The following is a 25,402-nucleotide window of genomic DNA, read 5'->3' as shown; positions in this document are numbered from 1 at the left end:
CTGGCCATGCTCCCCTAGCCCCACTCACAGAGACAGGGGACGGACAAGATGGCATGGGGGACGACCAGGCAGACAGCAGGCTCGGCGGAGGAAGCGCCGAGGCTGGGCGGCGGTGCCCTCATGGAGTGGTTTATTGATTCCATCTCACAAGGCAGGTGGGTGAGCGGCAGCGGCACATGAAATCCAAGCCCCCGACAGACGTCTGCCTCGGGCGCATGCAAACAGTGCAACATGGTCAAGCGCAAACATGGGGCGACCGAGGCAACATGGGACACGGGACACGAAATGCGGGAACGAGGCTGGGGTGATGGATCCCCAGAGAGGGGTTGGTCCCTCCCACCCTTGGGGGCAGGAAAGGAAAAATAAGATTCGTACTTCTTGTAAAATGCCCATTTGCTGGGTATTTTCTTTCTCCTTATCTTGAAAAATAATAAAAAATAAACACACGGAAAAAAATCTCAAAAAAGGAAAGGAATAAAACTCTAAGAAGGCGAGTGATGGGAGGCCAGGAGAAGGCTGATCGTGGTGGGGCACTGCCTCCCGCGCCTCAGCCTCCTCCCTTCTTGGCCCCCTCAGTGGGTACCCCAAGCCCTACAGGTGGGTCCATGAGAGAAGGTGCCAGGCCTAGGTGGGGCCCTTAGGCCAGAGGGGACAGATTGCTGGATCGGAGGAAAGAGGCCAGCCAGCCCACTGGGGCTCAGTTCAGGTCTAGGCCCAGCAAGCAGAGCAGCAGGGCACCAGGTCCACGATCTTCCAGGTCCAGTCCCTGTAGGCCCAGGGCCTGCGCAGAGGCAGAGGTCACAGGTGCAGCTCATGGGCTTTGATGTGCTCAAGCTGCTCTCGAAGCTGCAGAAAGGAAGGCCGCGTGGCGGCATCCAGGTGCCAGCACTTCTTCATGACCTCGTAGACTGCAGGCGGGCAGCCATCTGGGGCATCCATCTTGTAGCCCTTTTCCACCCGAGGGACGACGTCCTTCAGGGGCTGTGTGTGGGCAAGTGGGTGGTGTGAGTTTGTGCAGGGCCCGACACTACGTGGCACCCTGTCCAGGGATTCCCTTCAGCTCTGCCTCAGCCCCGGGCCAGGATGTGGCCTGGAAGCTCCACAGGGCAGGCCTGAAGTTTCTAGGCCTTAGATGAGGGAGGCAGCCCCAGGGGGCCACTACCCCAACCAACCCTCCCTCTACCCCAGCCACGCACAGGGCTCCAGTGCCCAAACTCACAATTCTTGGGTAAGGCACTCGCCCGAAGGAATAAATTTCCCAGAGAAGGATTCCAAAACTCCATACATCAGACTTGGTGGAGAATTTCTGTCATGTGGATGGAAGAACTGGCATCAGATCCTGGGAATCTAGGGCTGATGGGTGACCCAGAACCCTTGCCCTGTGTTGCAAAGGCCATCCCACCTTCTCTCTCAGGGCTTCAGGGGCTGTCCACTTGACTGGCAGCTTGCCTGTGTCCTGGGTGCTGGAGGCCTCCTTGGTGAGGCCAAAGTCGCTAACTTTGGCCACGTTGTCCTCAGACACCAGCACGTTTCGGGCAGCCAGGTCCCGGTGCACGAAGTTGTTGCCCTCCAGGTACTCCATGGCCTCACAGACATCTCTAAAGGCAGCCACGTGACACTCAGACCGGGGCTCCCATAGCAGGGTAGGGGTTTCCCTCAAGTCCCCATCATCCTCCCACCAGCTGTGTCACTCACAGTGAGAACTTGAGGAGACAGTCTCCGCCCAGCACCGACCGACCACGTGACCGCAGATAGTCCACCAGGCTCCCCTGGGGACAGGACAGACACACTGATTAGCGCACCGAGCAGAATGCCCTATGGCTCACAGGGATGGGGCTTGAGGGCTAAGTAAACAGTGACACCCAAAGGAGAAGGGGGACAGGGAAGGACCAGAAAGCTCTACTCATTGTCTGTTAGTCCTCAAACCTGAGGGAGACTTTGTTATCTGCACTTCACAGATGGGGACATTGAGACCTGGAAGGTCTCTGGACGTGACTGGTCCAGAGGCAGTCAAATGATGAGGGAGGACTGATGACCGCAAACCTCAGTCCTCCCTCAGGTGGGACAGGGTGAAGGAATGAGGTACAATGGGGTTTGGGACAGGCACCCACCTTGGCCATGTACTCAGTGACAATGTAGAGCCCGCCCTTCTCCTCCACGATCACACCCAGCAGCTGTACCAGGTTGCTATGCCGAAGTTGCCTGGGGCAGGATGGGATGTTCAGAACCTGCCCAACCTCCCTGCCCCTACAGGCCAACTCCTCACCACCCCTGCCCCAACTCACGTCATGACTGAGGCTTCAGCCAAGAAGGCCTGGGCTGTGGCGTCGTTTTTAATGCACTTGACGGCAACTCTGTTCCCTCGGTAATCACCCAACATTACGTCTGGGGGAAAGAAGGGAGGGCTGTTTCCTGGATTCCCCGCAGCCCCTCAAGACCTTCCTGGGGCTCCCCCCGAAGCTCACCTCCAAATTCCCCCTTCCCGATGGTCTGCAGCAGTTTCAGTTCCTTCATGTTTAGCGCCCAGCCACCTGTGGAGGGTCAATGAGGGTGAGAGGCTGGCCAGGGTCATCCTTGGGATGACAGACATAGGATGGACTGTCTTGGATGTGATGTTCCTTGGGGTCTCTAAACCTCCAGGACAGGGGTGGGGCTGGGAGGCCTGGATGAGGGGAGTCGGGTGAGTGAGAGGCATGGGGTCGGAGTGTACTCACTGCGGTAGAACTCATCCTGGGCCGCCACTGTGCCCTCCATGACCTTTGGTTTGATGAGGCGAGTGCAGAGTCCATCAGCATCAGTGGTGTAGTGCTAAGGTGGAAGCAGGGCCCTCAGAGGCAGCCCATCCAGTCCCGCCTCCCAGCAGCTACAGCAGACGCATCACTCACGTCTGACCACTAGAGGACGGCAGAGGCTGGTCCTGCCCAGCCTGAGCTGCTTTGCATACGGAGGACTCCCCATTTCCGGCAGGGCAGGATGTCTGCCCATTTCCCATGCCACTCTATACCCAACTGCCAAACAGACACCCAGTTGTTGCTACCACTCTGGGCCTCACCAGCATCCTGAAGTAGAGGGCAAAGCCTGGCTTCATCCTGACACCAATGTCTGGTGTGCTCAGAACCTCTGCCCTCCCCTGCTAAAGGCCAAGCCAGGCCAACAGTAGAAAGGAAAGTGAGTCTGGAGGCATGTGGATGCCAGGTGTGGCCTGGCCAGAGTTGGCAGGGCTGGCCTTGGAAGCTTTAGGGATCTGTGGGTATGTAGCTCGAGCTCAAGTTTACATGTGCACATCTGGACACGTGCTTCTGTGACTGGCAGGAGAAAGTGAGCTTTGGGATCAACATGCAGGCAGATTCTAGTCTGGGCTTAAGTGCTCTGAACCTTTGTGTGCTGGGCTACAAATGGGGATGGTGCTGCCTTCCATGCAGGGGCAGAGATCAGCCCTGGCACACAGCCAGTGCTCCACTGAGGTGGGAGTGGAGTTAGAATCGGGTTGGGTGCCAGCGTTCCCAGGTCTGTTCAGGAGCGTGGGGGGGGACAGGCCGCCTGCGGGAGCCCCTCCCCTCACCTCCACCAGCTGCATGAGGTTCTCAAAGTACACCTCCTCGTCGATGCTGAGCTTGCTGGCATGGTACATGATGCGGTAATGCTCCACCTTGCCCTCGCAGCTCACACACAGTGTGTAGTCCCCGGGGTAGTTGGTGCTCTCCCGCACCAGGAACAGGCCTGTCTCCGGTGGGTAAAGAAGCCGCTCGGCCTGCTCCCGTGTGATCTTGCCGTGGAACCAGCTGGATAGGGGAGGGGAGGCAGGGCCAAGGGTCATGGTGGCCTGAGAGTAGGAGCCTGGTGCCTCCCCCACCGTACTCTACTCAGTGTCTCCAGCTCCAGGCAATCAGGACTCTCCCGATTGCCGTCCCTTCTTCTTCCACACTCTCCCGGTGCCATGAGGGCCAGCTTCCACATCCTGTCCCACCCCAGGGAGCCGTCTTACTCTGGCGGCTGGCTGTGCTGTGCGGGAGGCCGGGCCCAGGCGGTACTCACGGCATCAGGCTGAGTTTGGTGCCCGCTTTTACGCCCTCTCGCTTCTGCACATAGTTGGCTGGGATGATGCCCTCTCGGCCCACCTTGTTCCGGGCTTTGTACCAGTTGGGGTCCTGCAAAGACCAGCCGGGCTGGACTCAGGCCACCCCTGCTGAAGCCCCAGAGCCAGGCTCTCGGTCTCAGGCCCGCCCCCTCTGCTGAACACCCAGGCAGAAGCCCCAGAGCAGGGACGGTAGGGCAGACGTCCAGGGTCCCCAAGTACCTTGGTGACTGCCACAATGGTGAGCACGTCTCCTTTGCAGAAGGGAAGGTCCTGCTCAGCGGTCCCATGGAAGTTGTACTTGGCAATACATTCTGTACCGGATGGCCAGGCGGCCTGCAGGGCAGGGGACAGGTGAATGGGTGTGGCCAGGGTCCCTTTCCACGCCCCTGACTGTACATCCTCCAGGTCACAGCCTCTTAGTGGGCTTCCATGAGGCTGGGTGAGGAGCCCCTCTCTGAGAACTCTGTGTCCCTTCCAGCTGAGATCCCCCAACTACATCAGGCCTGTGCTCCTGCTCTGTCTGACAAGCACACCGGAATTCTACTTTACTCAAAGTCTGGGCTGGAGCAGAGGCCTGGGAAAAAGGAACTATGCTGAACTAAGCCCCCATTCTCTCTTTCTGGGGGTGGTAGGAATGTGGAAACGACACACACTTTCTCTCGTACCTGTATTGCCGACATCTTCTCAGGAGATCTGGTGTCCCCGTGTTACAGGCAGGCCAACCTATCACTTGGTACCATTAGAGCTGTGGGGAGAAGGGTCAAGGCTGAGAAGGGCTGAGAAGAGAGTCCTACCCACTCAGTGGGACCAACTCCTTCCCCATGGGAGTGTGCACAGGTGTCAAGGCTTCCAAGAGCTAGGATGTGGGAACAGGACTGTTCTCTCTAGTCTTAGGCAGGAGAATAAAGGCTAAAGTCTCCCAGGGACTGAGACCTTTGTCTCCCAAGAGGATCAGAGGAAGCTTGGAGGATCAGCAATACCACAGCCACCTGCCATCAGTCCTGAGCTGGGTACAGCTATCTGGCCAGGCATGGAAGGGCCCAGGGCAGCTCTGTGAGACTGGGAAGGTGCTATGTGGCCTGGGAAGGTCACTTGTGCCCTGTAGGCCTCGCAGTTTCTCTATAAAAGCTTGCATCTCTAAAGCCAAAAACGTATAAGCCTACTTCTTGGTATACACCCAAGATAGAACAGAGCCCTGGTCCGCCAGGACAGGCCCAGGTGCCCTCACAGCAGCCCACTTTATAATACACCTCAGACTGGGAACTGCCCAAGTGTCTGAAACGGGAACAGTCTCAAAAGGGATGCTATATAGCAGTGAGCCCAATCCACTTCAGCTACAGAATGGCCCTGATGGCTTCCTCAACAGAGGAGCCAAGAAGCCAGGCACAGGAAGTCACACATTGTGATTCCATTTACATGAAGGTCAAAATTGGCCCAAAACAACCCACGATGTCAGGATGAAGCCCTGGGGAGGGGGGAGACTGGAAGGGGCGCAAGGGGACTCCGGGTGTTCCTTATGGGGACTGTCTAAGCCCATTTGCTTGATGGGATCACTGTGTGACAACTCTCTTGAAGCACCAGTGTGACTGGTGGGCTTCTTTGTGTGTGTGTACTTCAATAAAGGCAATTCCCCAAAGTGCTACCCTGGCCGAGCCCATGTACCCAAAGCAGCAGCCGGCTCTGTCTGTCTACAAATGCCAGAGCTCCCTCCAACACCTGGTCTTCTCAAACATGGCTCAGGGCCCCTTGGCCACCACTCAGGGAAAAAGTGAGGGACTAGGGCTACTGCTCCCTTTCTAGGTGGGGAAACTGAGTCTGAGACAAGGCCACAGGCCCCTCTGTGGTCACATGACATTAGAAGAGAGCCCCATGAGCTTTGTTGCCAGGCTCATCTGATGGGATGGATGAGATCTGGTGGCCAAACTGACGGTTACAAATATTATCACCTGTGGGAGAGGACATTTCAGTGCAGGTACAAGTATTGGTGAGTGTGCACACACGCCTGTACAGAGAGAGCAATGCAGCTGAGCCTCAAAGACTGGAGGTTTAGAAAAGAAAAGAAGAGGGTGAAGCCCCTATAATCCCAACACTCAGGAAGCTGAGGCAAGAGGCTCATGTGTTCAAGGCTACCTAGTGAGACCCTGTCTCAAAAAAAAAAAAAAAAAAAAAAAAGAAATGAAGTGAGAGAGGGAGGGAGGGAGGGAGGAGAGAAAGAAAGAAGGAAGGAAGGGAGGTAAAGAGAGAAAGGAAGGAGGGAGGAAAAAACAAAGGAAAGAGAAAAAGAGCAAGAAGGAAGAAATGGAGAGAGAGAGAGAGAGAGAGAGAAAGGCAGGTGGGCAGTGGCGTCAGAGAAGGTTGGTGTGGCAGCAGAGCAGAGGTGTTGGGTAGAGACAGCTCCCCCCAGGAACTGATCTGGGGGAAGCTGATGGTAGGGGAAGGTGGACTCTGTGATTCCAGCTTCTAGAGCACATGCTAAGCCCCCTCAACTGTCTGCTATAGAGGACCGTTTCTGGTAGGCCAGGCATCAACCATGCAGGGCGGCAAGGGGCTTTGGCTGCCACTATGGGGAGCCAGAGTTAGACTGTGAAGTGAGGGGCCTGGGGAGCTTCAGCAGAGAGCAAGAGATCTTGGAGCCCAGCATGAGCTGGGGAGAAGGGAGGGGGCACACATGACCACCACTTCCAGGCTGACTCCTGGCTCTAACCAGACAGACCTGGACTTCGAACCTGCCTTTGCCAGTGTGCATCTCAGGGTGAACGACTTCAACCCTTCTGAGCCTCTCATCCCTGCCCTTGAAAGGTGGCACTACAACCTCCTTCAAGCAGGGTGTGTGTGGAGGGAGTTTTGGAATGAGACCCCCAAACTTGGAACTGCCTGGCAATTCCTCCCCTCCTCCAGGACCACACAGCCCTTTCTGCAATGAGAAGCCATTTCATTAAGCATCACTGTCTAGACAGGGTGCTGAGGCCCAGTGAAGAGCTGGGAACCCTACATACCCATATTTTTGTGACCAAGCCAGCATGAATATAAGAACCACTCCGTGGACCTATAGACTACGAGCTATGAGGAAGCTGTGAGCTCTCCTCACTCCCATTTTACAGATACAGAAACTGAGGCTCAACAGCTCAAACAACTCGCCTAAAGTCACACAGCCCAAGTTTGAGTGGGGGTTCCACTGTGGTTGGGTTGGCCCTCAAACTCCAGCCTAAAACTTCTAGCCTGAAGGCCCTGCCAGCTCACGTGGACATCCCATGTCCTCCATCCCCTTCCCAAACTCACTACCCCTTGCTGCCACTGCAGGAGGGCGCAGGGCTGCTGCACTGTTAGTCATCCCTCCAGCTGTCAGTCTGCAAACACTCCTTCCCGGCCTGCAGCTGCTGCTGCCACCTCCCCACTGCCATGATGATAATAATAAAAATAATAACAGGCCCTGTTTTCTGAGCATTTATTTGGTGCCAGGCCCTGTCCTTGGCACATCATGGCACATCTAATCCTAACAACTCCAAGAGACAGGCTGTTATTACCCTCAGAGTGGCATGTGGCCTTGCCTGAGGTCACACCTCAAGTGAGCCTTGAGTCCCTCTCCAGTCAGATTCCTGAACTGTTCAGCAGACCTCCTGACCCACACAATGCCCCCAAGAGCTGCTGTCTGGCAGGCAAGGTGGGAGAGGAACAGCCATGAGGAGTACGGATGTAGTTAGAGAAAAAGGCAAGTCAGGAGTGATAGGGTGGACTCTGAAAGTCACAGAGGACCTGGAAGGTGCCCATGCCTGGTGGGCCTTTGGGACCTGGTTTCCTTATCCTCACAACTGTTCACTGAGAATCCTGTAGCTCCGAGGGCTTCTCTGAGGATGGCTCAGTAGCCTCTGTGCAGGCTGGGGTACCTCCTCAGGCACCCCTAGGTGAGGCCCTCCCCAGCCCGGTCTGAGGCTGAGAGCCAGAGTGGCTTTGAGAGGCTGTGTTCTGCAAATTGGCTTCAACAAGCTAGCCAGGATCCTTTGCCATGTCATCTCAACTTTAGACTAAAACAGTCTGTGCAATCATTGTGCAGGAACACTGTCCTAGGAGTCAAGAGGTTCTGAGTCCTGGACCTGACTGCCACCAATTTTCTGTGTGACCTGGGGAAAGTCACTAGAGCTTTCTGGGACTTGCTGGATTCCAGCACCCTTACTTCCCACCCACTTTTCCCCAACACTTGCACCCTGCCCACCTCCCTCTCCATTCATCCCAGGAACTTCCACAACCTTTGAAGTGCAGCTGGGGATGCTTTCTTTTGCCCAGACTTTTTTTAAAAATGCAATTGAGTCAAACCCCAGTACTGGAGAAAAAAAAAAAGCAATAGGAAAGTTCCTTCAGTACTGCTCGTAGGAGCAAGAGATGGGGAGACAGCCTTTATGTCCATTAATGGGGGAATGGCCAAACAAATTGCCAGAGAGCTAAAAAAACAGTACAGCTCAGGAGGAGGGGCCGGAACAGACCTCTTTTTGAGAACCTGGAACATTCCCCATGATACAGTAAGTGAAATGGTTTCCAGCTCAAGTCATTGAAGGAAAGCTGCTGCTGGGCTGGTAGAGTGGTTCAAGTGGTAGAGCGCCTGCCTAGCAAATATGAGGCCCTGCGTTCAAACCTCAGTACTGCCAAAAAAAAAAGAAGAAGAAAGCAAGCTGCTGGTGGAATAGAACAGGAACACAAGCAGGGCACAGTGGCACATCCTCCAATCTTAGCACTCAGGAGGCTGAGGCAGGAGGATGATAAGTTTGAGGCCAGTCTGGGCTACACAGTGAAACCCTGTCTCAAACAAGGGATCGGGGTAGGGTGGGGTGGGTAGGAGGTTGGGTGTTGGGGCTCACACCAACTATGCAAGCAGGAGGAGTGAGGTCTGAGGCCACCCCAGGCAAAGTTAGAGACCCTACCTGAAAAAGAAACTTGGACTTGGGAGTGTGGTTGTTGGTAGAGCACTTGCCAAGCAAATGTGAGGCAGAATTCAATCCCCAGTACCACCAAAAAAACAAAACAAAAAGAGATACAATTTCTAAGCCACAATGCCACAGATTAACTACAGAGAGCAAAAGCACTGTGCAGCAGGGAGACCCTTACCAAGGGACATCTTAACCAAGTGACGAAGTTCTTGCAATAAGGAGACTAGGAGACATTCCTACAGTAATGCAGTCTGTCTCACCTGTGTGTCACTCCTGCCAGCACTGTTTAACCTGACTCCAATCAGGGAAAGTATCAAATTCCAAATAAATGAAGGTCAATGTCATAAAAGACTTTAAAAAATGAAAAAAAAAAAAAAAGGCTGGAGAATTTTCTAGATTTCATTGGACACTAATGAAACATGACAAGATTTGATGATTCTGAACTGGATTCTGGATGGGGACTCATTTGGGGACAACTGAGGAAGTGGGAAGGATAGATAACAGGGAATTAACGTCAACGCTCTTGAGACACTTGGGGCCTAAACTCAGGGCTTCATGCCTGGGAGGCAGGTGCTCTACCACTCGAGCCACGCCTCTAGCCTTTAGTTATTTTAAAGATGGGGCTTTGCTTCATGCCAGGCCAGCTTAGACCATGATCCTCCTATTATGCTTCCCGCCGTAGCTGGGATGACAGGCTCCATAACTGTGCCCAGCCCCTTTTAATTTTTTTTTTTTTGAGACAGGCCACTGTGTTGCCAAGGCTGGGCTCAAGTGGTCTCCCAGTCCCAGCCTCCTGAGTAGCTGGGGAAGTTTTGCAAATGATGTCAGTGCTTTTTTTGGTGATACTAGGGTTTGAACTCAGGGCCTCGTGCTTTCTAGACAGGTCACACCCTTTTTTCCTTTTTCTTTTTGGTGGTAATGGGGTTTGAACTCAGGGCCTCATGCCTGCTAGGCAGGCACTCTTAGCTTGAGCCACGCCCCCAGCCAGCTCAATTTTCTTGTGTGGTTATGTAAAAGACAGACTAAATTTTCCAGCGTGAAAGACATAATGCTTGCAACTAGCACTCAAACAAATCAGAAAAAAAACCCTGTGTACACATATCTATGTAGATACGGGAGGTAAAGCAAGTTTGCCTGAAGTACTGCAGGATCTGGGTTCTACTCCTAGCACCAAGAAAAAAAAAAAAAGAGTGAAAGGTAAAGCAAATGTGGCAAAATGTTAAGAACTGGTAAATCTGGGTGAAAGATAAGTGAATATCATTTTACCATTACTTCCAATTTTGGAGGTTTTTTTGGGGGGGATAGCACTGGGGTTTGAACTCAGCGCCTCACACTTGTGAGGCAGGCACTCTACCACTTGAGCTATCCCACCAGCTCTTTTTTGGGTTGGGTTTTTTCAAGATAGGGTCTTGTGAACTGTTTGCCTGTAGCTGGCTTAGAACAGTCATCCTCCTGATCTCTGCCTCCTGAGTAGCTAGAATTACAGACATGAGCCTCCGGCGCCCAGCTATTTCAACTTTTTGATGAGTTTGTAACATTCAAAACCAAAGGTTGTGGGGGAAAAGTCAGGTGAAGTTCATTTACAGTACACTATAAATTGTGGGGGTTTTTTTTTGGTTTTGTTTTGTTTTTTGAGTTTTCAAGTTTTTGAGACCGGATCTTGCTATGTAGCCCAGGCTGGCCTCAGACTCTCAATCCTCCCGCCTTGGCCTCAGAGTGCATCAAGTATGAACCATCAAACCCAGCTCACAAGTTGGGTTTTAAAAGAAGGCACATAACACATCCTGAACCCTGGATATGCCTAAATTATCTTTGGAAAGACACCGGAAAATGCTAACAGAGGCTGCCTCTGGGATGGGGAGAATGGGATCTAGTTCAAGGAAAACTTACTTTTTACTCTGGATTTGCTAATTTGTCCTCTTTTGACCTTTTTAAAGTCACATGCATCTATTACTTTCCCCCTAAAAATAAAATTAAAAATGTCACTTTTTTTTTTTTTTTTTTTTGGTGGCACTGGGGTTTGAATTCTGGGCCTCATGCTTGCTAGGCAGGTGCTTTTACCACTTAAGCCACTTACAAGCCCTTTTTTGTGATGGGTTTTTTTCAAGCTACAACCTCTCAAACAGTTTGCCAGGCTGGCTTTGAACTGTGGTCCTCCTGATCTCTGCCTCCTGAGTAGCTAGGATTACAGGGGTGAGCCACCAGCGCCCGGATAAAAACGCGTCACTTTTTGAAACCACCTCTGTCAGGAGTCTTCCTTGGTTGCCAGCGGTGCTAGCTGGCAGGTGTCCTGGGCCTGTCACCCAGTGCTCCAGAGAGGACTTCAGTGGCCATGCCTGTGGCTGAGGGTGGAAGGGAGACTCTTCACGGTAAGCTAGGATGTGACTCACATTTGCATCCCCAGCATGGACCCAGCATGGACTGGGCCCAGAGCAGCTGTTTAGTAAGCAAGCGCTGAGTGAGTGAATGAATAAATGAACGAACAAGCAAGCAAAGGGAAAGCCAAGCTAGCTGCATCACACTGAGGTCCCATAACCCACAGGGCTGTGTAAACATAACCCCAAAGGGACAACGGCTATCACCTCATCTCCATCAGGCTGGAGGACACGAGGCTTGGGACATGGAAGGGCCAACACTTTAGTCTGACTTCCTGCCCCAAACCCTGCTCCCAGCAGCCCTTGTGCTGGGGTCCCGGGAACAGGCTGGGCATTGTGCCCAAGCACTGAGGTCAGCGGCCACAGCCTCAGGCAGGCCTTTCTTGGGGAGCCCAGGCTGTCAGAGAGGGAGGATGGAGGGGGAACTGAGAGACTAGATGCTCCCAGGCTGCCCTTTCCCTGCTCTGGAGGCAGCAGTAGACCCCCAAAGCCAGGCATGTGCAGAGGGCCAGGGTAGGTCAGGGGCCTCCTGCCCTGCCCCCTCACCAAAACTCCACTGCTTAATGGGGCGTGGGAGCCTCCAGTAACTGTTTACACCAAGCTAAAAATACTCACTGAAAAGGGAAGTGTACCCGAGACCTGGGGGGGGGCTGGGGGCCATGGCCCCCAGAGACTCTGGGGGTGGGGGCTACTGGAGACAACAGAGAGGCCCATTGCCTTCTCATTCTTTGAGCATGTCCAGAGGCATGCTTGGTGGGTGAAGTGGGCAGGAGAAGGAAAGGTCCAGGAGGTGTTACCCTTGGGGGACCAAAGAACTCCTCTGGGCCCACCCTGTGTTGGGGTACTGAGGACCCCAAACAAACGCAGACCAGGCCGCTGACTAAACGACAGTCAATCGTGGCCTAGTGTGCACAGTGCCTCCGAAACCTGAGGCGCTTGAGGACGGGGGTGTGGCTGAGCACGTAAAGCACCTACTTGGCATGCACACCCCAGTTTTCGGTCCCTAGCATTGCAGAAAAAGCCAGAGGAGAGCACAGGGGAAGGAGGAGGAGGGGCTGGAGCTGGAAGGATTTCAGGGGGAAGTCACTGGGAGAGGGGTGCCCTAGCACAGGCCAAAGGTAAGATTCGGCAGTCTGTACAGAGGGAGTTAGGTAAGGCTGAAGAAACTCAGGGCGGGGAGGCTTCCCACCGTCGCAGGGCAGACTACCTGAGGGGCAGGGCTGCCAGCAGTTGGGCTGGTTTGGCAGCAGTAAAATCAGCCCCACCCCTGGCTGTACTGAGGACACCCAGGCTGACTGACAGCACCTGTGTCACCCTGGCCACACACCAGGTCATGGGCCTGGAGGGTTCCCACTGCCCCAGCACCCCCAGTGTACAGATGCCTCAGTGGTCGGGCAGCAGAGACCCTTGGAGATGTCTAAACTGTGCGTGTGTGGCGGTGAGGAGGAGCTAGATGCCCAGTTTATACTCAAGTACATGCTGCCCTATCCTCACCCCCAAGGCTCCCTCAGCCTCAGCACCTGATCCAAGGGGAGGGCAAGTTTAATAACCGAAAAATGTGAAAAAAGCAAATTACAGCACCTCACCGGGCTTTTTTCCTACCCCCAATGGCTCAGTGGGACAGGAAATCCTGTCTAGCGGTTTGGGAGAGATGGGGGCTGGGTTTGAGGAGGCTAATGGGGAGCCTTGTCCCCTGGGCACACTGTGGCTTGAGGCTGCCACTCTGGCCCAGAAAGGTTTCTAATTACCGCTCAGGAGCCTAATTACCTATGTGCACTGGGCAACCGGGACTGCAGGTCTCCCCAGGGCCTCACCCCAGGCCTCTGTTCCCCCCACTGCTTTAGCACAGGTGGTCTTTGCATCTTCATTTGCCTGCATTTGCGTAGTCTTCTGGCACTAACCTCCACAACCCTTCAAAGTCATGGAGGTGTCTTCATCCCACATCCCCAGGTCTCCCAGCCACGTATGGAAGGGGAGACAGACAGCTCATGAGCACTCTAGAGCTCTGATTTCTGGCCTCTAGTTCAAAATCGGGATCTGCAGCACACACAGCTCAGAAGGCAAAGCCATGAGGACATCCAGACTTGCTATGTGTCACCTGGGGGGGAGGAGGGTCGTCATTGATACACTCCCCCTACAGGACAGGCTAACCCAAACCAGTTTGTGGCCCTGCTAAAAGTACTGTTGATCTCTATCGGACAGAGAAGGAAACAAGCTCTTCTGGCTTCCAAGGGCTAGATCAGGCAGGGCCTTAAGCTCAGCTGTCTGAACCTTGGTCAGGAGACCTTCCCTCCATCTTTTCAGGGCAGATGACACCCTGAAAGTGTGGGGGACACTAATGGGAGGGTTCTGCCCAGAGCTTGGCCCTCTTCCTCTAGGAAGGAAAGATACACATGTGCTCACTTCGTGCACCTGCATAGACTGGCTTTGCACAGAGAAGCCAAAAGCTCAAGCAGGGCCTCACAGCAACCAAGAAACCAGAAGCCCTTGAGAGGGTAAAAGTTCCAAATAAGGATCTCTGCTCCACCATACCTCTTCCTTCAAAAGCTTCTTGATTTTCACAGGCCCTTCCCCTTCCTCCAGGAAGTCCTCCAGGCTGCTCCAGCCCACGCAAATCCCCAGTTTCAATGCCCACCAGCCCTGCCAGGAAGTGGGAACCACAGGCCCCTTGTGATGACTGCCATGAGCCTGGCCTCCATGGCCGGTGTGGAACTCATGCCCTCCTGTTTTCCTGCAGTATGCACAAAGCAGGCTGCAGATGCCCAAGCCTGGGTGAGGACTAGGTACCAGGCTGGGCACAGCTGAAAAGCAGCAGCCGGGGAGGACAAAGTTTAGATGACACCCAGGTTTTACCCACCCACAAACCTTCCAACCATGCGGAACTCAGGACAGCTGGGGGGGCAACCAGCAGCTCTATTCTGCTGGTTCCAGACCACGGAAGGGGAGGTGAGGGGAGGGAAGCTGCGGTTGGAGGGCGTGCACAGCAAGTGTGCAGAGGATGAGAAGCTGCCCTCATCACACCAGGAAGAGAAACTGAGCAGAAGAAAGAATGCGCAGGGCTGTGTGGGGCCCTCCAGTCCTGGGGCCTGAGGAGGGGAGTGCCCAGATAGTGTCTGGACAAACCACTCTCCAAGCCTCAGTTTCCCCATGTAAAAAATGAGTCTCTCTCTGGTCTTGCCAGAATGCTGCTGATCCATGCAGTCTACAACCAGTGGGCGCTACAGGCTACATCATGGCCTAGAAGAGAGCACCCCTGATGGTGGGGAGCAGGGGCTAAGCCATCCAAAGCCAGTACCTCCCAGCTCACTTCTCCCCTCAGCCACGCAGGGAGCACACTAGCTCTTCCTTCTCTGGCTCTTTATTTTTAGGTCTGAATTTGACTTTAATCATTACTTAGCGGATTCTATTTCCAGCCCTTGGATGAAGGGACCCAGAGAGGGAGGCAGTGCTGGGTGTGGCGGGGGGGCCAGCCTGCTCCTCCACCCATCCTGTCCCCAACCAAGGGCGGGGGAACTGAGAAACACCCAAAGGGTTTGCCCCAGCCAGGCCAGCATCTTGGGGAGGACTCCACCCTGTGACCTCATCTCGGCCAAAGTTGTGGGACAGGCAGTTGTAGTGCCCAAGTCCCTTGTCCCGAGACCAGGGGGGAGGGAGACATGCAGAGGCAAAAGTCTGGCAGCCAGAGTTTCAGGTCACAAGCCTGGGGGACCTCTGCAATGAAGGGGCCACCTCTGGGTCATCTGGGGCTACAGACTCTTGGGTCCAGAGAGCGCCAAGCAGACTGGTTTCTTCCTACTGCCCACAGGGAGGCCCTGGGAGGGCACTCCCAGTTACTCTAGTCTGCATGGAAGCAAGGAGAGTCACAGTGGTGCACCTTCAGGGTTGGACCTGGGGACACCTGCCAAGGAAGAAGCTGCTTCCACACAGGGGTTCCTCAGGGACCCCAGCTCTCGGACGGGGGAGAACCATCGGAGTTCTCTCCCAACTCTCAGACGGGAGGCTCTAGAATCCCCTAGCCCAGACCCTGGCTTTCTTTCCACTCCTGGCCACTGACAAGTTGAGGCTGGCTGGCTGGCTGTCCCTGGCTCAGGATGCCCTGCCCAAGTCTCCTTCTAAGGAGGCCTCTGTTTCCACTGGGACACACGGGCTGCGCGAGCTTTGCAGAAGCTGGGAGGTAAGCGGCAGCTAATCTCTCAGAAGATGCATCTTGGGCCCAGTGTAGTGGTACACACCTATAATCCCAGCACTTGGAGAATCTTGAATTTGAAGTCAGCCTGGGCTATACAGGAGACCCTGTTTCAAAAGAACAAAAAGAGGACTCTTCTGAAAAGAAGGCCTCTTCCAATCAGCTCTGAGGCTGGGAGATGGGAAAGGGAACGGGTGAGGTCAGGCCTGGGGCACCAACCAGCAGTCCATGCCCTGAGCCAATCAATCAAGTGAAAGGAGGCAGAGCAGACCACTGCCCATAGTATCCCAGACCCTCAGGGTCAGAGGATTTCAGACCACTCCTGCTTCTAACCAGGCACAGGGCTCAGGTATCTCCTGCACAAGCTGAGGCATTCCTTCACCACCAACAACCTCTAGCAGAGACAGTCAGTGCTCTGAAGCAAGCATCGCCATCCCTGTGATTTGTACAAAGGAACTTGGGCTCAGAAGGCAGTGACTTGTCCTACGTCCCTTCACCCTGGCTTCAGCAGCATGGCTAGGCCTAGAATCCATGTGGGTTGACTGCCAACTGCCTGCTCTCTCCTAGCTGCTTTTGGGGCTCGTAGTAACAACCCCCACAGCTGCAACGACGGGAAGAACGTGCTCAGTAAGAGGGTACGGTGACGCTGCTGTGGCAGAGTTCCTGGGAATCGCTGAAGTTTTTTAGTGAGAACTACTCTGACCATGCAGCACTGTGAGAAAATGCCCACAGCCACAGTACTGAATGAGAAAGGTATCATGGCATACTCTGATGACAACAGGGACAAAGGAAGAGAAACAAGAAAGACTGGTGGGGACTCCAAAACGCTAAAGCAGTCACTGCCTGGGAGAAAGAGATGATTTTTCTTTTGTTTTCTAAATCTTGTTTTTTTTTTCTTTGGTACCAGAATTTGAACTCAGAACTTTGTGCTTTGCTAGGCAGATGCTCTACCACTTGAACTACATCACCAGCCCCTTGTTTTATTTTTCAGACAGGGTCTCAAAAATCCTCCTCAAGATCCTCCTGCCTCAGCCTCCCAGAGTGCTAGACTCCAGGTGTGTGCCATCAAGCCTAAGAAAATTAGAGTATGTAACTGTTCTTTTTTCTCTCATTTTTGGTGCTGGGAATCAAACTCAGGGCCTCACACATGTTAGGCAAGCGCTCTGCCCCTGAGCTATGTGTGTGTGTGTATATATATATATATACATATCCTTATATCCTTACCCCAGTTTCATTTGTTTGTTTTGGTGGCACTGGAAGTTGAACTCAGGGCCTCACGCTTGCTAGGCAGGCATTGCACCAGGCACTCCATTAGTCCAGTTTTCTTTTAATTAATTCAGATCCCAGGTCTGGAACAGGTGTCTAAGACATTTCTGCCAGGGAACAGCCCTTTTGTACCAGGACAGCCCCTCCGACAGGTAAAGATCTCTACATTCCCCCTCGCCACCCCCGACTCAGCACCTCTGCTCTTTGAGGATTGTATGTCAAGGCTTTAAAAAATCCCTCAAAAGCTGGGCGCTGGTGGCTCACGCCTATAATCCTAGCTACTCAGGAGGCAGAGATCAGGAGGATCAAGGTTTGAAGCCAGCCTGGGCTATATAGCTCCTGAGATCCTATCTCAAAAAAAGCCATCACAAAAAAGGGGCTGGTGGAGTGGCTTGAGGTGTAGACCTTGAGTTCAAGCCCCAGTTACCGCCCCCCCACCCCAAAACCAAATCCCTCAAAAGATGGGAGCCCAGAACTGGACCCAGATAGTCCTGTCCTATCAAACCACAAGGGAACTTCTTGGGTCAGATGAGTCACACTGTGGATCCCTGGCCTTTGCTCTCGCCTGTACTGGTCAGGGGAGGCTGAAGCCTGCCCTCTCTCCAAAACTTCTTGTGGGCCACTTCCAGTGGCTAAGTCTCTCTGGCTGGTGCCCTTGCAGTGGGGTAGGCAACTGTCTTCTGGTCTTTTCTCGCCTTTGACCCAATGCAGAAAGAAGAGTAGTCACTTCTGAGAGGGAGGAAGGCACCAAGTTCACCACATAAAATACACATCCCCATATGCGTGCTAGCCTGAGCCAGCTCCTTTTTACAAAGGCCTCGGGACCCTGAGCCGCACCCTCGAAGCACCCAACCATGTCAGGCCCAGGCCCAGCCCCTCAGGCAGGAAGGGAAATTCAGCCTGGGTGTGGGGTTGTGTGAACAGTCTCAAAGGCCCAGAACATTTGGGCCTTCTCCTCTGTGCATGTCAGGGCAACAGGAGCAAACCCTAAGTCAAGGGCAGGGGTCTGGGCAAGCAAAACTGCCAGTGGCTCCAAGGGTGCCCAAACATGGCTTAGCAACCTCAGGATGCCCGAGGATCCTGCTGTACTGCTAATCTCACTCCCCCGGCCTGTGCCCTGCTCCTGCTGTGGCCATACCAATGAAGAGACCAGAATACTCAGAGCTCAGGGAGCTTGAAATGAGCCCCATGGGTGTCCCCACCCTGCCAATGCTCTCATGCCAAGGCTGCAGGGTGCTGCCAGTGGAGACAGCGAACTCAGCGGGCTCCTGAGCCAGCGGGGCCAAATGTGGGGAGGGTGGATGGGGTCAGGACTGACCATCAGGCTGCTTCAACTCAGTGCCAAGAACAAGCATGACCCCAAGCCACACCACAGGTGCCCCCACGCAATCACTATGTCTCCTGCCATAACTGGTGCCAGTAAGACCCAGCCTTCAGACACTAAGGGGAAATTTCACAGACAGTGTTGATGCTGCCTGAACCCAGAATTAGGCAGAGCTGAGGCCGGAAGCCCTCTCCCTCCTCTCCACCTCTCTGCAGGGGAGCACGTGCTCACCCCACAAGGTCCCTCTTGGCCCAGGCTAGGGCCTGCATCGCTGGACAGGTGGCTGGTGTCTGCCTGGTTTTCCTCTACCCACAGTAGTCCAGTTCTGCAGCTAGCCACTAGAGGCCTGGAGTAGCGGCCTCCCTCTTTGGGCCTCAGTTTACAGATCTACAAAATGGGCAGGGAAGTAACTCCAAGTTAATTTCCAAAGATACACTGGCTGGACACACCCCTTCCTAACACCTGGCCTAGGCCCTGAGAGGCCTGGGAAAATGGGCTGAGCAAGGCCAGCAGGTGGGAGTATAGTGCTAATGCCCCAGGGTCAAGTCCACCCAGGACGGAAGTCCTGCCCAGTTCCCCCACCCAAGGGTCAGAGTTCCTTGGCTTAGGCCTGCTCTTCTGAGAGGCCTAGGGTGACAGGCTCAGTCCCAGGACCTGGGCTTCTAGTAAAGCTGAAGGGAGGTGGCTGGGCCCTGGAGGGCCTGGAGCCTGTAGGGCCTCAGTGCAGGACTGAGGGAGGGATCAGAACCACGCAAACCAGGGGACTTGCGTGGAGGCCCTGGGCAGGGAAGGGCAAACTCCCAAGAGCCCAAGTACAGTCTCCAGCGCCCTGGCCCTAAGTGACGCTCTCCCTTCCAGGCTCCAGCTCTTACTCTGAGTTCCACATCGGAGGGACTCAGGAGACCCGAGACAGTTCTGGGGGGGGGGGCAGTACCTCCCTCGTAACTCTCTCCCAGTAAGGTTCTGACAGTGACTCCCGGGAGAATTCGAACCTATGAAGGAGGAGGTGGGGGATGGGAGTGGACGCGACAGAGGCTGCACAGAGGCGGGACGTGCGACCTCCACCCTCCTCTCACGGCGGCGGCGGGGGGGGGCGATGGGGGGCGGGAGAAGGGAGAGTCACTCAAGACACCCATCTTCTCGGGGGCTGCCCAGCACTCACCTCTCTCGGGGCACTGCGGTCCGGGCCACCTCGTCGCGGGCGGCATCAGCGGCCTGCAGGACGGTCCATGCGGCCAAGGGGGAGGGGAGGGGCACAGGGGTCCCCAGAGGGTGCGGTACAAAGAAGTATGGATGCGAAAAGAAGGGGGAGGAAGGACAGCCAGGCAGAGGCAGGGGGACGGCCGCGCGGCCTGGGTCGGGAGGGAAGAAAGGCGGGGGAAGGGGGCGGGAGTCGGGGGGAGGAAACAATGTAGCCGGCGCGGCCCCGGCAGAGTTCCGCTTCCGAACGCCGCCACCAAGGCTCGCTTTTGGAACGTCGCGCCGGCTGCCGGGGGCCGCCCCGGACGCTCGGTCGCACGCCCCGGGGCTCCCCGCGCTCTCCGCCCCGGGGGCTCGGACGGCCAGAGGTTGTGGCCGGGGCGGGAGGGACAGCTAAGCCAGGGGACCGGCCCCGACGGCGGTGCGGCCGGCGGTCGTCCCGCTCGGACCCCGCCCCGGCGGAGATCCCCGAGGCAGGGCGCGGGGTGGCGCGGGAGCGGGAGGGCGGCGGCGGGCTCGGCGGCGGCGGCGACGGCGGCGGCCAACCCACCCCTCGGCTCGCCCGGGCTCCGCTGGGAGGAAGCTCGCAGGCCTGGCGAGAGGAAGCGCGGCCCGGATCCTCCGCCCGCCGCAGCGCGCCTGCGCGAGGGGGGCCTGCCCGGCTCGCGGCGGGGCGTGGGCCGGCGAGGCGGCGCCCTCTGCTGGCCGCCCGCGGAACTGCGGGGGGTGTGTCCGCGCCCTGCCCCCACTCGCCGGCCTGCGCCAAGGCGCCCTGTGCCTTCCCAGAGGGCCATCAGCCCGCCTTGGACCAGTCGCGACCTCCCCGCCTTCTCTGGACGAAGCTGCCCCGCTATAATGGGCAGAGCCTCACTTGCGGCAGTAAGCGTTCATCCACTCACTCACTCATTCATTCACAAACGTTTTCTCTGGCGCACACTATTAAAAAAAAACCCTTTCAGCCTGGCATTGGGGTCTCACGTCTGTCATCCTAGCTACTCAGGAGGCAGAGATCAGGAGGATCGGGGTTCAAAGCCAGCTCCAGGCAAATAGTTCCAGACACCCTATCTCCAAAATTCCCATCACAGAAAAGGACTGATGGAGTGGCTAAGCGTGAGATGATCCTGAGTTCAAACCCCAGTGCCGCCCAATACAAAACAAAACGCACCCTCATTACTGTTGAGATCCCCGTCGGTGGGAGCAGATGGACCATTGCAAAGAACTCATTGATGGAGAGGTGTTGTGCAAGGTCCACAGGAAGCAGGAAAAAAGGGAAGGTTCAGGACAGTGGAGACTTCATAGAGCTGGGACCCAGGCAGATAGGCACAAAAAGGGAAGGAGTGGTGAGAGAGCTTGGTGGCTTCTGGGGACTATAAATAGCTCAGTAGGTTGCAGCCTGCAAGTGGGTGGGGGATCGCATGGGACTATCTTGGACTTTATTTTCAGCCCGGAGGCAATAAGGAAGTTATCAGTAGCTGTGTGACCTTGGGCAAGTTATCTGACCTCTCTGTGCTGTACTAGCTCCATTTGATACAATAGGGCCAAATAATGACACCAGCTTAATAAGGTTTTGTGGGGAGGAAGTGAGTTAATAGGTTTAGAGTGTTTAGTGTGCTGTGGCAGGCACCTGGTGAGTCCCCAATTAAACATGGGCTGTTATTATATATCATTGTTAATGAGAAGTCAGGAACCTCCCTAGTAATCTGCTCTTAGCTATAGGAGAGGAAATTTGCTCAGGCAGGAGGGGAGCACAGAATGGGGGAGTCCAGCGGAGCTATGAGATGTCAGGGGACTTTCTAGTGACTGGGCCATAAAGGAAGGGGGGGCTTAGGTGGACAGAAAGGAAGGGGCAGCCTCAGGTGTGGGAAGTGAGGATGCTGGCAGTCTTAAATGGCAGAGTCCAGACTCACTCTGCATTCCAAATTTCTTTTTCTTTTCTTTTCCATACTGTACAAAAATTAGACCAGGAAAAAAAAATTAGACCAGGCGCGGGCAGCTCACACCTGTAATCCTAGCTACTCAGGAGGCAGAGATCATGAGGATCTCCGTTCAAAGCCAGCCCAGCCCAGGCAAATAATTTGCGAGACCCTATCTTGAAAAAAAAAATTATAAAAAGGACTGCTGGAGTGGCTCAGGTGTAGGTCCTGAGTTCAAATCCCAGTATCGCAGAGTGAGTCTGGAGGGGCTGACAGCGAAAGGGACAGTAAAGCGCCCTGTAGGACACAGAGCTAAAGATTGCAAAGAGCCTCGAATGCCCAGAGATGGGCATGGCCCCTGCCCCCCAGACAGACTACAGGTTGGACCTCTGACCCAGCATGCACCAGGACCAGCTTCTGAGTGAAGAGCCAGCCCCCAGGGAGAGATGCCCTTTGAGAAGGTATCTGAGAGATCTCAGGGACAGGAATGGTATAATGAACAAAAACATCAATTTTAGAAAAGAAAAAAAGAGAGAGAAAAAAATCCCACCAAATTTAACCTCAGATCTCAGGATTAAATCTTGACTGGGTGGCTAACTAGCTGTGTGGCTTTGGGTTGATTACCTAAGGTCTCTGAGCTCACTTTCCTCTTCTGTAAGATCAGAGTCACAGCACACCGCTGTCATGAGAGATGTGCAGATTAGCAAGATAAGGGGACTGGGGTGAAGGGGGTAGAGGCAGAATCAGTCTCCCTGTCTTTCCTTTGAGGTTAAGATGGAATGATATAGCCCCACATGGGCACCCTGTCTCTCAGAGTTCTGCAAAACCTGTGGAAGGGAGAAGTTGACACCCCCTTCCGTCCCTGGCTTAATTAACTAGCAGAGTGGGTGTTGGGGAGTACTGTGCAGACTTGGGGAGCACTCTAAACCCTGTTCAGGGAGGTTTAGCTCAAGTGGTAGGGCACTTGCTTTGCAAGCTTGAAGCCCTGAGTTCAAACCCCACTCCCACCAAAAAAAAGTTAAACCCTGTTCAGGTTTTGTCACCCACCTTTCTCCCTTTGCCCCCAAATACATTTGACTTTTCCCCTTGGCTGTGCTATGAACTTTGAAGTCAAATAAACCTGCATTTGAATCCAGGCTCCACCTCTTCTCGAGGGTGAAAAAAATGGACATTTTCTGAACCCCAGACACTGGGGATAAAAATGCTGAACCAGACGGTGCAAGAGCCAATTAACTTCCAACTTCACAGCTCATTCACTCTCTCATTTATTCACTCAACAATCAGTGAGCTCCTGCTAGTAGTGAGATGGATGCTGGAGATGAAGGAGTAAGAGAACACCACTGTTCTTGCAGGAAGATAAATAAATAAATAGGGCCATCAGACACCATGGTATGAAGGTGCTGAGCACCTGAAAGGATGGGTGACAACAGGAGGACATGCATCTCAGCTTCCAGACCCTGGGAAGGGACTGAGCCAGCCTTAGGAGAGTGGAGGGAGGGGACTGGATGGGCCTGAGGTACAGAAGGACTCAGTAATGGAGAAGCAGCCAGAAGGCCAAGGTGATGAGACCAGACAGCAGGGCAGAGCAGAATGAGAGGAAGACACCAGAACCTGCAGGCACAGTGGACCAGAGATTAATTTTGACTTTGGATTATGTTACATGAGCAATTGGATACCACTGAAAGGTTTTTTGTTTGTTAATTTGTTTTTCGTGGTACTGGAATTTGAACTCAGGGCCCTGCACTTGCTAGGCAAGCTCTCTACCACTTGAGGCATGCCCACATTCCTTTTTTTGTTTTCGTTTTGTATTTCAGAGAGGGTCTTGGCTTTTTCCCTGGACTGACCTCAGACTCACCTCCAGAGTAGCTCTGGCTACTGAAAAGTTTTAAACTGGAATGCCATGACAAAGAGGGAAAGACAAAACCCCAGTGATACCAGGGACAGTGGCTCGTACCTTCAATCCCAGTTACTTAGGAGGTGGCAATCGGGAGGATCACAGTTCCAGTCCAGGTAAAAACTTCTTGAGACACCCCCCCATCTCAATCAGTAAGCCAAGCATGCATTTGTTATCCCAGCTATGTGAGAGACTGTAGGTAGGATGATGATGATTTCAAACTGGCCCAAGCAAAAATTCAAGACCCTATCTGGAAAATAACAGGGAAAAAGGATCAAGGGCGTAGCTCAAGTGGTACCTTCTAGCAAGTCCAATGCCCTAAGTTCAAATCCTAGTACCGGGGTAGGGGAAAATCCAGTGAGGAGGCTGTTGTTTGGTCCAGACCAGTGATGATGGGTGTGGGTCCTGGTGGAAGAGCAGATGGAGAAGTGAGTGGACACAGGAGAGTCACGTGACAGTTCTCCATGACGTCCTGTGGGGAGGAGTGAGGTCTCACGAGGCGGGGTGGAGAACGAAGGGAGACACACACACAGGACAGATTGTGGTTGACAGTTGAGTTTGATTTTGGACCAACTGAATTCATGTAAAACATGGAGCTGTCAAGTCACCATTTGGGACCAAACGTTAGCGTTTCTGGGCTGGTTAACTTGTCCTTTAGTGGTGGGACCAGCCCTGGGGCAGGAGAGGGAGGAAGAAGGCTGGGGAAGGGCTGGAGGTGGGGAATAGGGATGCTGCATTTGGGTGAGAGGAGCCGAATGGGCTAGGGGCCTGCAGAGTGGTGCTGGCGTCCAGCAGGCCCGGGTTTAGGTTCTGTGTGCACCAAGCACTCACCAGGGTCCCTGCTGCTTCCCCTCCCCCACTCTGCTGACATTTTAGAGAAGCTGTGAAGTAGTTTGAAGTTTGCTCTGGGCAGGCCCCCAGGGCAGAAAACAGGAAGCCAAGATTAAAGGCAGGTTTCCTGCAGAGCAGGTGCTCAGGCCTAGCTGGCTTCTCTTGCTGATGGCACCTGGCACCCTCAGCTCTGGGAGCTATTAGCTGTCCTATAATGCTGGCATCACCATCCCTAGACCTTAGGAAAATGAGCTTCTTCCAGAAAGAGGTTGAGCAAGAAGCCTGATGGGGGCACAGGCAGGAAATGGGCCACCTGGGAGGTGGTGGGACTGAGCAGAAAGAGCACGCATGGGCTTTGGGGCCACTCAAGCCTTGTATGAATTCCACTTCCCTGATGTGGGGTCCTACTGAGCTGTGGGGTGGGCTGAGGGGTGAGAAGGGTGGAAAGGGAGCCTTATTGGAAGGTGGTCAAAGTGGCCGGGCCAGTGCTTGGGCACAGAATTTCTAGGGAAAGACAGGAACTGGAAGTAAGTAAAGCTTCAATGTCCACAGGTGCCAAAGGCTCCGGGAACCAGGGGGCCAGGACAGCCTCCCCTGTGACCTCCTCTCCTTCCTGACACACAGGATGGCAGGCTTCCTGGGACTCCCAAATCAGGGGGCTGAGCCTCTCTCCTGCAGAGCCCAAGCCTCCCCACCCTCACCCTCCAAAGCTGTTCTCGGAGGAAGCACCTGCTTGGATCCAGGGCTTTCCACACTGAAACCCTGCGTGACTTTCTCATGAGGGTGAGGCATCGGCTGGGAGACCCAGGCTCTGGGGACCTGGCCTTTGACATTGGGTCAATACTTTTGCTCTAGCCACCAGTCCCCCCACCTGCCAAAGGGTTAGATTAGGTGATCTGCAGGTCTGACTTCTCCTGCACAAGTGGAGGGCTCTAGGAATAGTGGAGAGGGCTGGCAACTACTTCCAACTTCTGTCCCCTTAAGACAGGGAGCTGCCATTTACTAGGCACGTGCCAGGCATGTGTTATTAACAACAATATTAGCAGTTGCAGTACTAATATTATTGGTGGTACTAGGATTTGAACTCAAGGCCTTGTGCTTGCTAGGCAGGCACTCTACCACTTGGGCCGCACCCCCAGTCTTTTTTCACTTTATTTATTTTTCAGGTAGGGTCTCACACTTATGCAGGGGCCAGGCTAGGAACACAGTCCTCTTACCTATACCTCCCATGTAGCTGGGATCGCAGATGGGCACCACAACACCCGATTTATTGCTTGAGATGGGGTCTCACTAACTTTTTGCTCAGGCTGAACTTGAACCTTGATCCTTCCAGTCTCCACCTACTGAAACTGAGCAGCTGGGATTTTAGGCATGAGCCACCACGCTAAATCTTGACTACTATTATTATTACTATTA

The 25,402-nt window shown here is 54.2% G+C and overlaps 1 protein-coding gene across 3 annotated transcripts; it reads right to left on the bottom strand.

Moving 5' to 3' along the window:
* Positions 1 to 108: 108 nt before the first annotated feature.
* On the bottom strand, positions 109 to 19,839 carry Csk (C-terminal Src kinase). 3 transcript variants are annotated; one of them, XM_074062092.1, is made up of 14 exons: positions 19,311 to 19,839; positions 15,605 to 15,665; positions 4,744 to 4,823; positions 4,298 to 4,411; positions 4,036 to 4,148; positions 3,563 to 3,782; positions 2,715 to 2,808; positions 2,466 to 2,531; positions 2,286 to 2,385; positions 2,112 to 2,202; positions 1,696 to 1,769; positions 1,403 to 1,598; positions 1,220 to 1,306; positions 109 to 981 (listed from the first exon to the last, which is right to left on the bottom strand). In XM_074062092.1, the coding sequence occupies exons 3-14, from the start codon at positions 4,756 to 4,758 to the stop codon at positions 799 to 801; spliced, it is 1,353 nt and encodes a 450-aa protein (XP_073918193.1). In that variant the 5' UTR covers positions 4,759 to 4,823; positions 15,605 to 15,665; positions 19,311 to 19,839; the 3' UTR covers positions 109 to 798. The 3 variants fall into 3 exon arrangements, with proteins under 3 accessions (XP_073918193.1, XP_020034336.2, XP_073918194.1); XM_020178747.2 differs by lacking the exon at positions 15,605 to 15,665; XM_074062093.1 differs by lacking the exons at positions 15,605 to 15,665; positions 19,311 to 19,839 and adding an exon at positions 13,905 to 14,191.
* Between the last annotated feature and the right edge of the window lie 5,563 nt (positions 19,840 to 25,402).

This window comes from Castor canadensis, chromosome 19 (genome assembly GCF_047511655.1).
Source record: "Castor canadensis chromosome 19, mCasCan1.hap1v2, whole genome shotgun sequence".
NCBI lineage: Eukaryota > Metazoa > Chordata > Mammalia > Rodentia > Castoridae > Castor > Castor canadensis.
The sequence above is the reverse complement of the archived record's forward strand: the minus strand, read 5'-3'. Positions and strand labels throughout refer to the sequence as shown.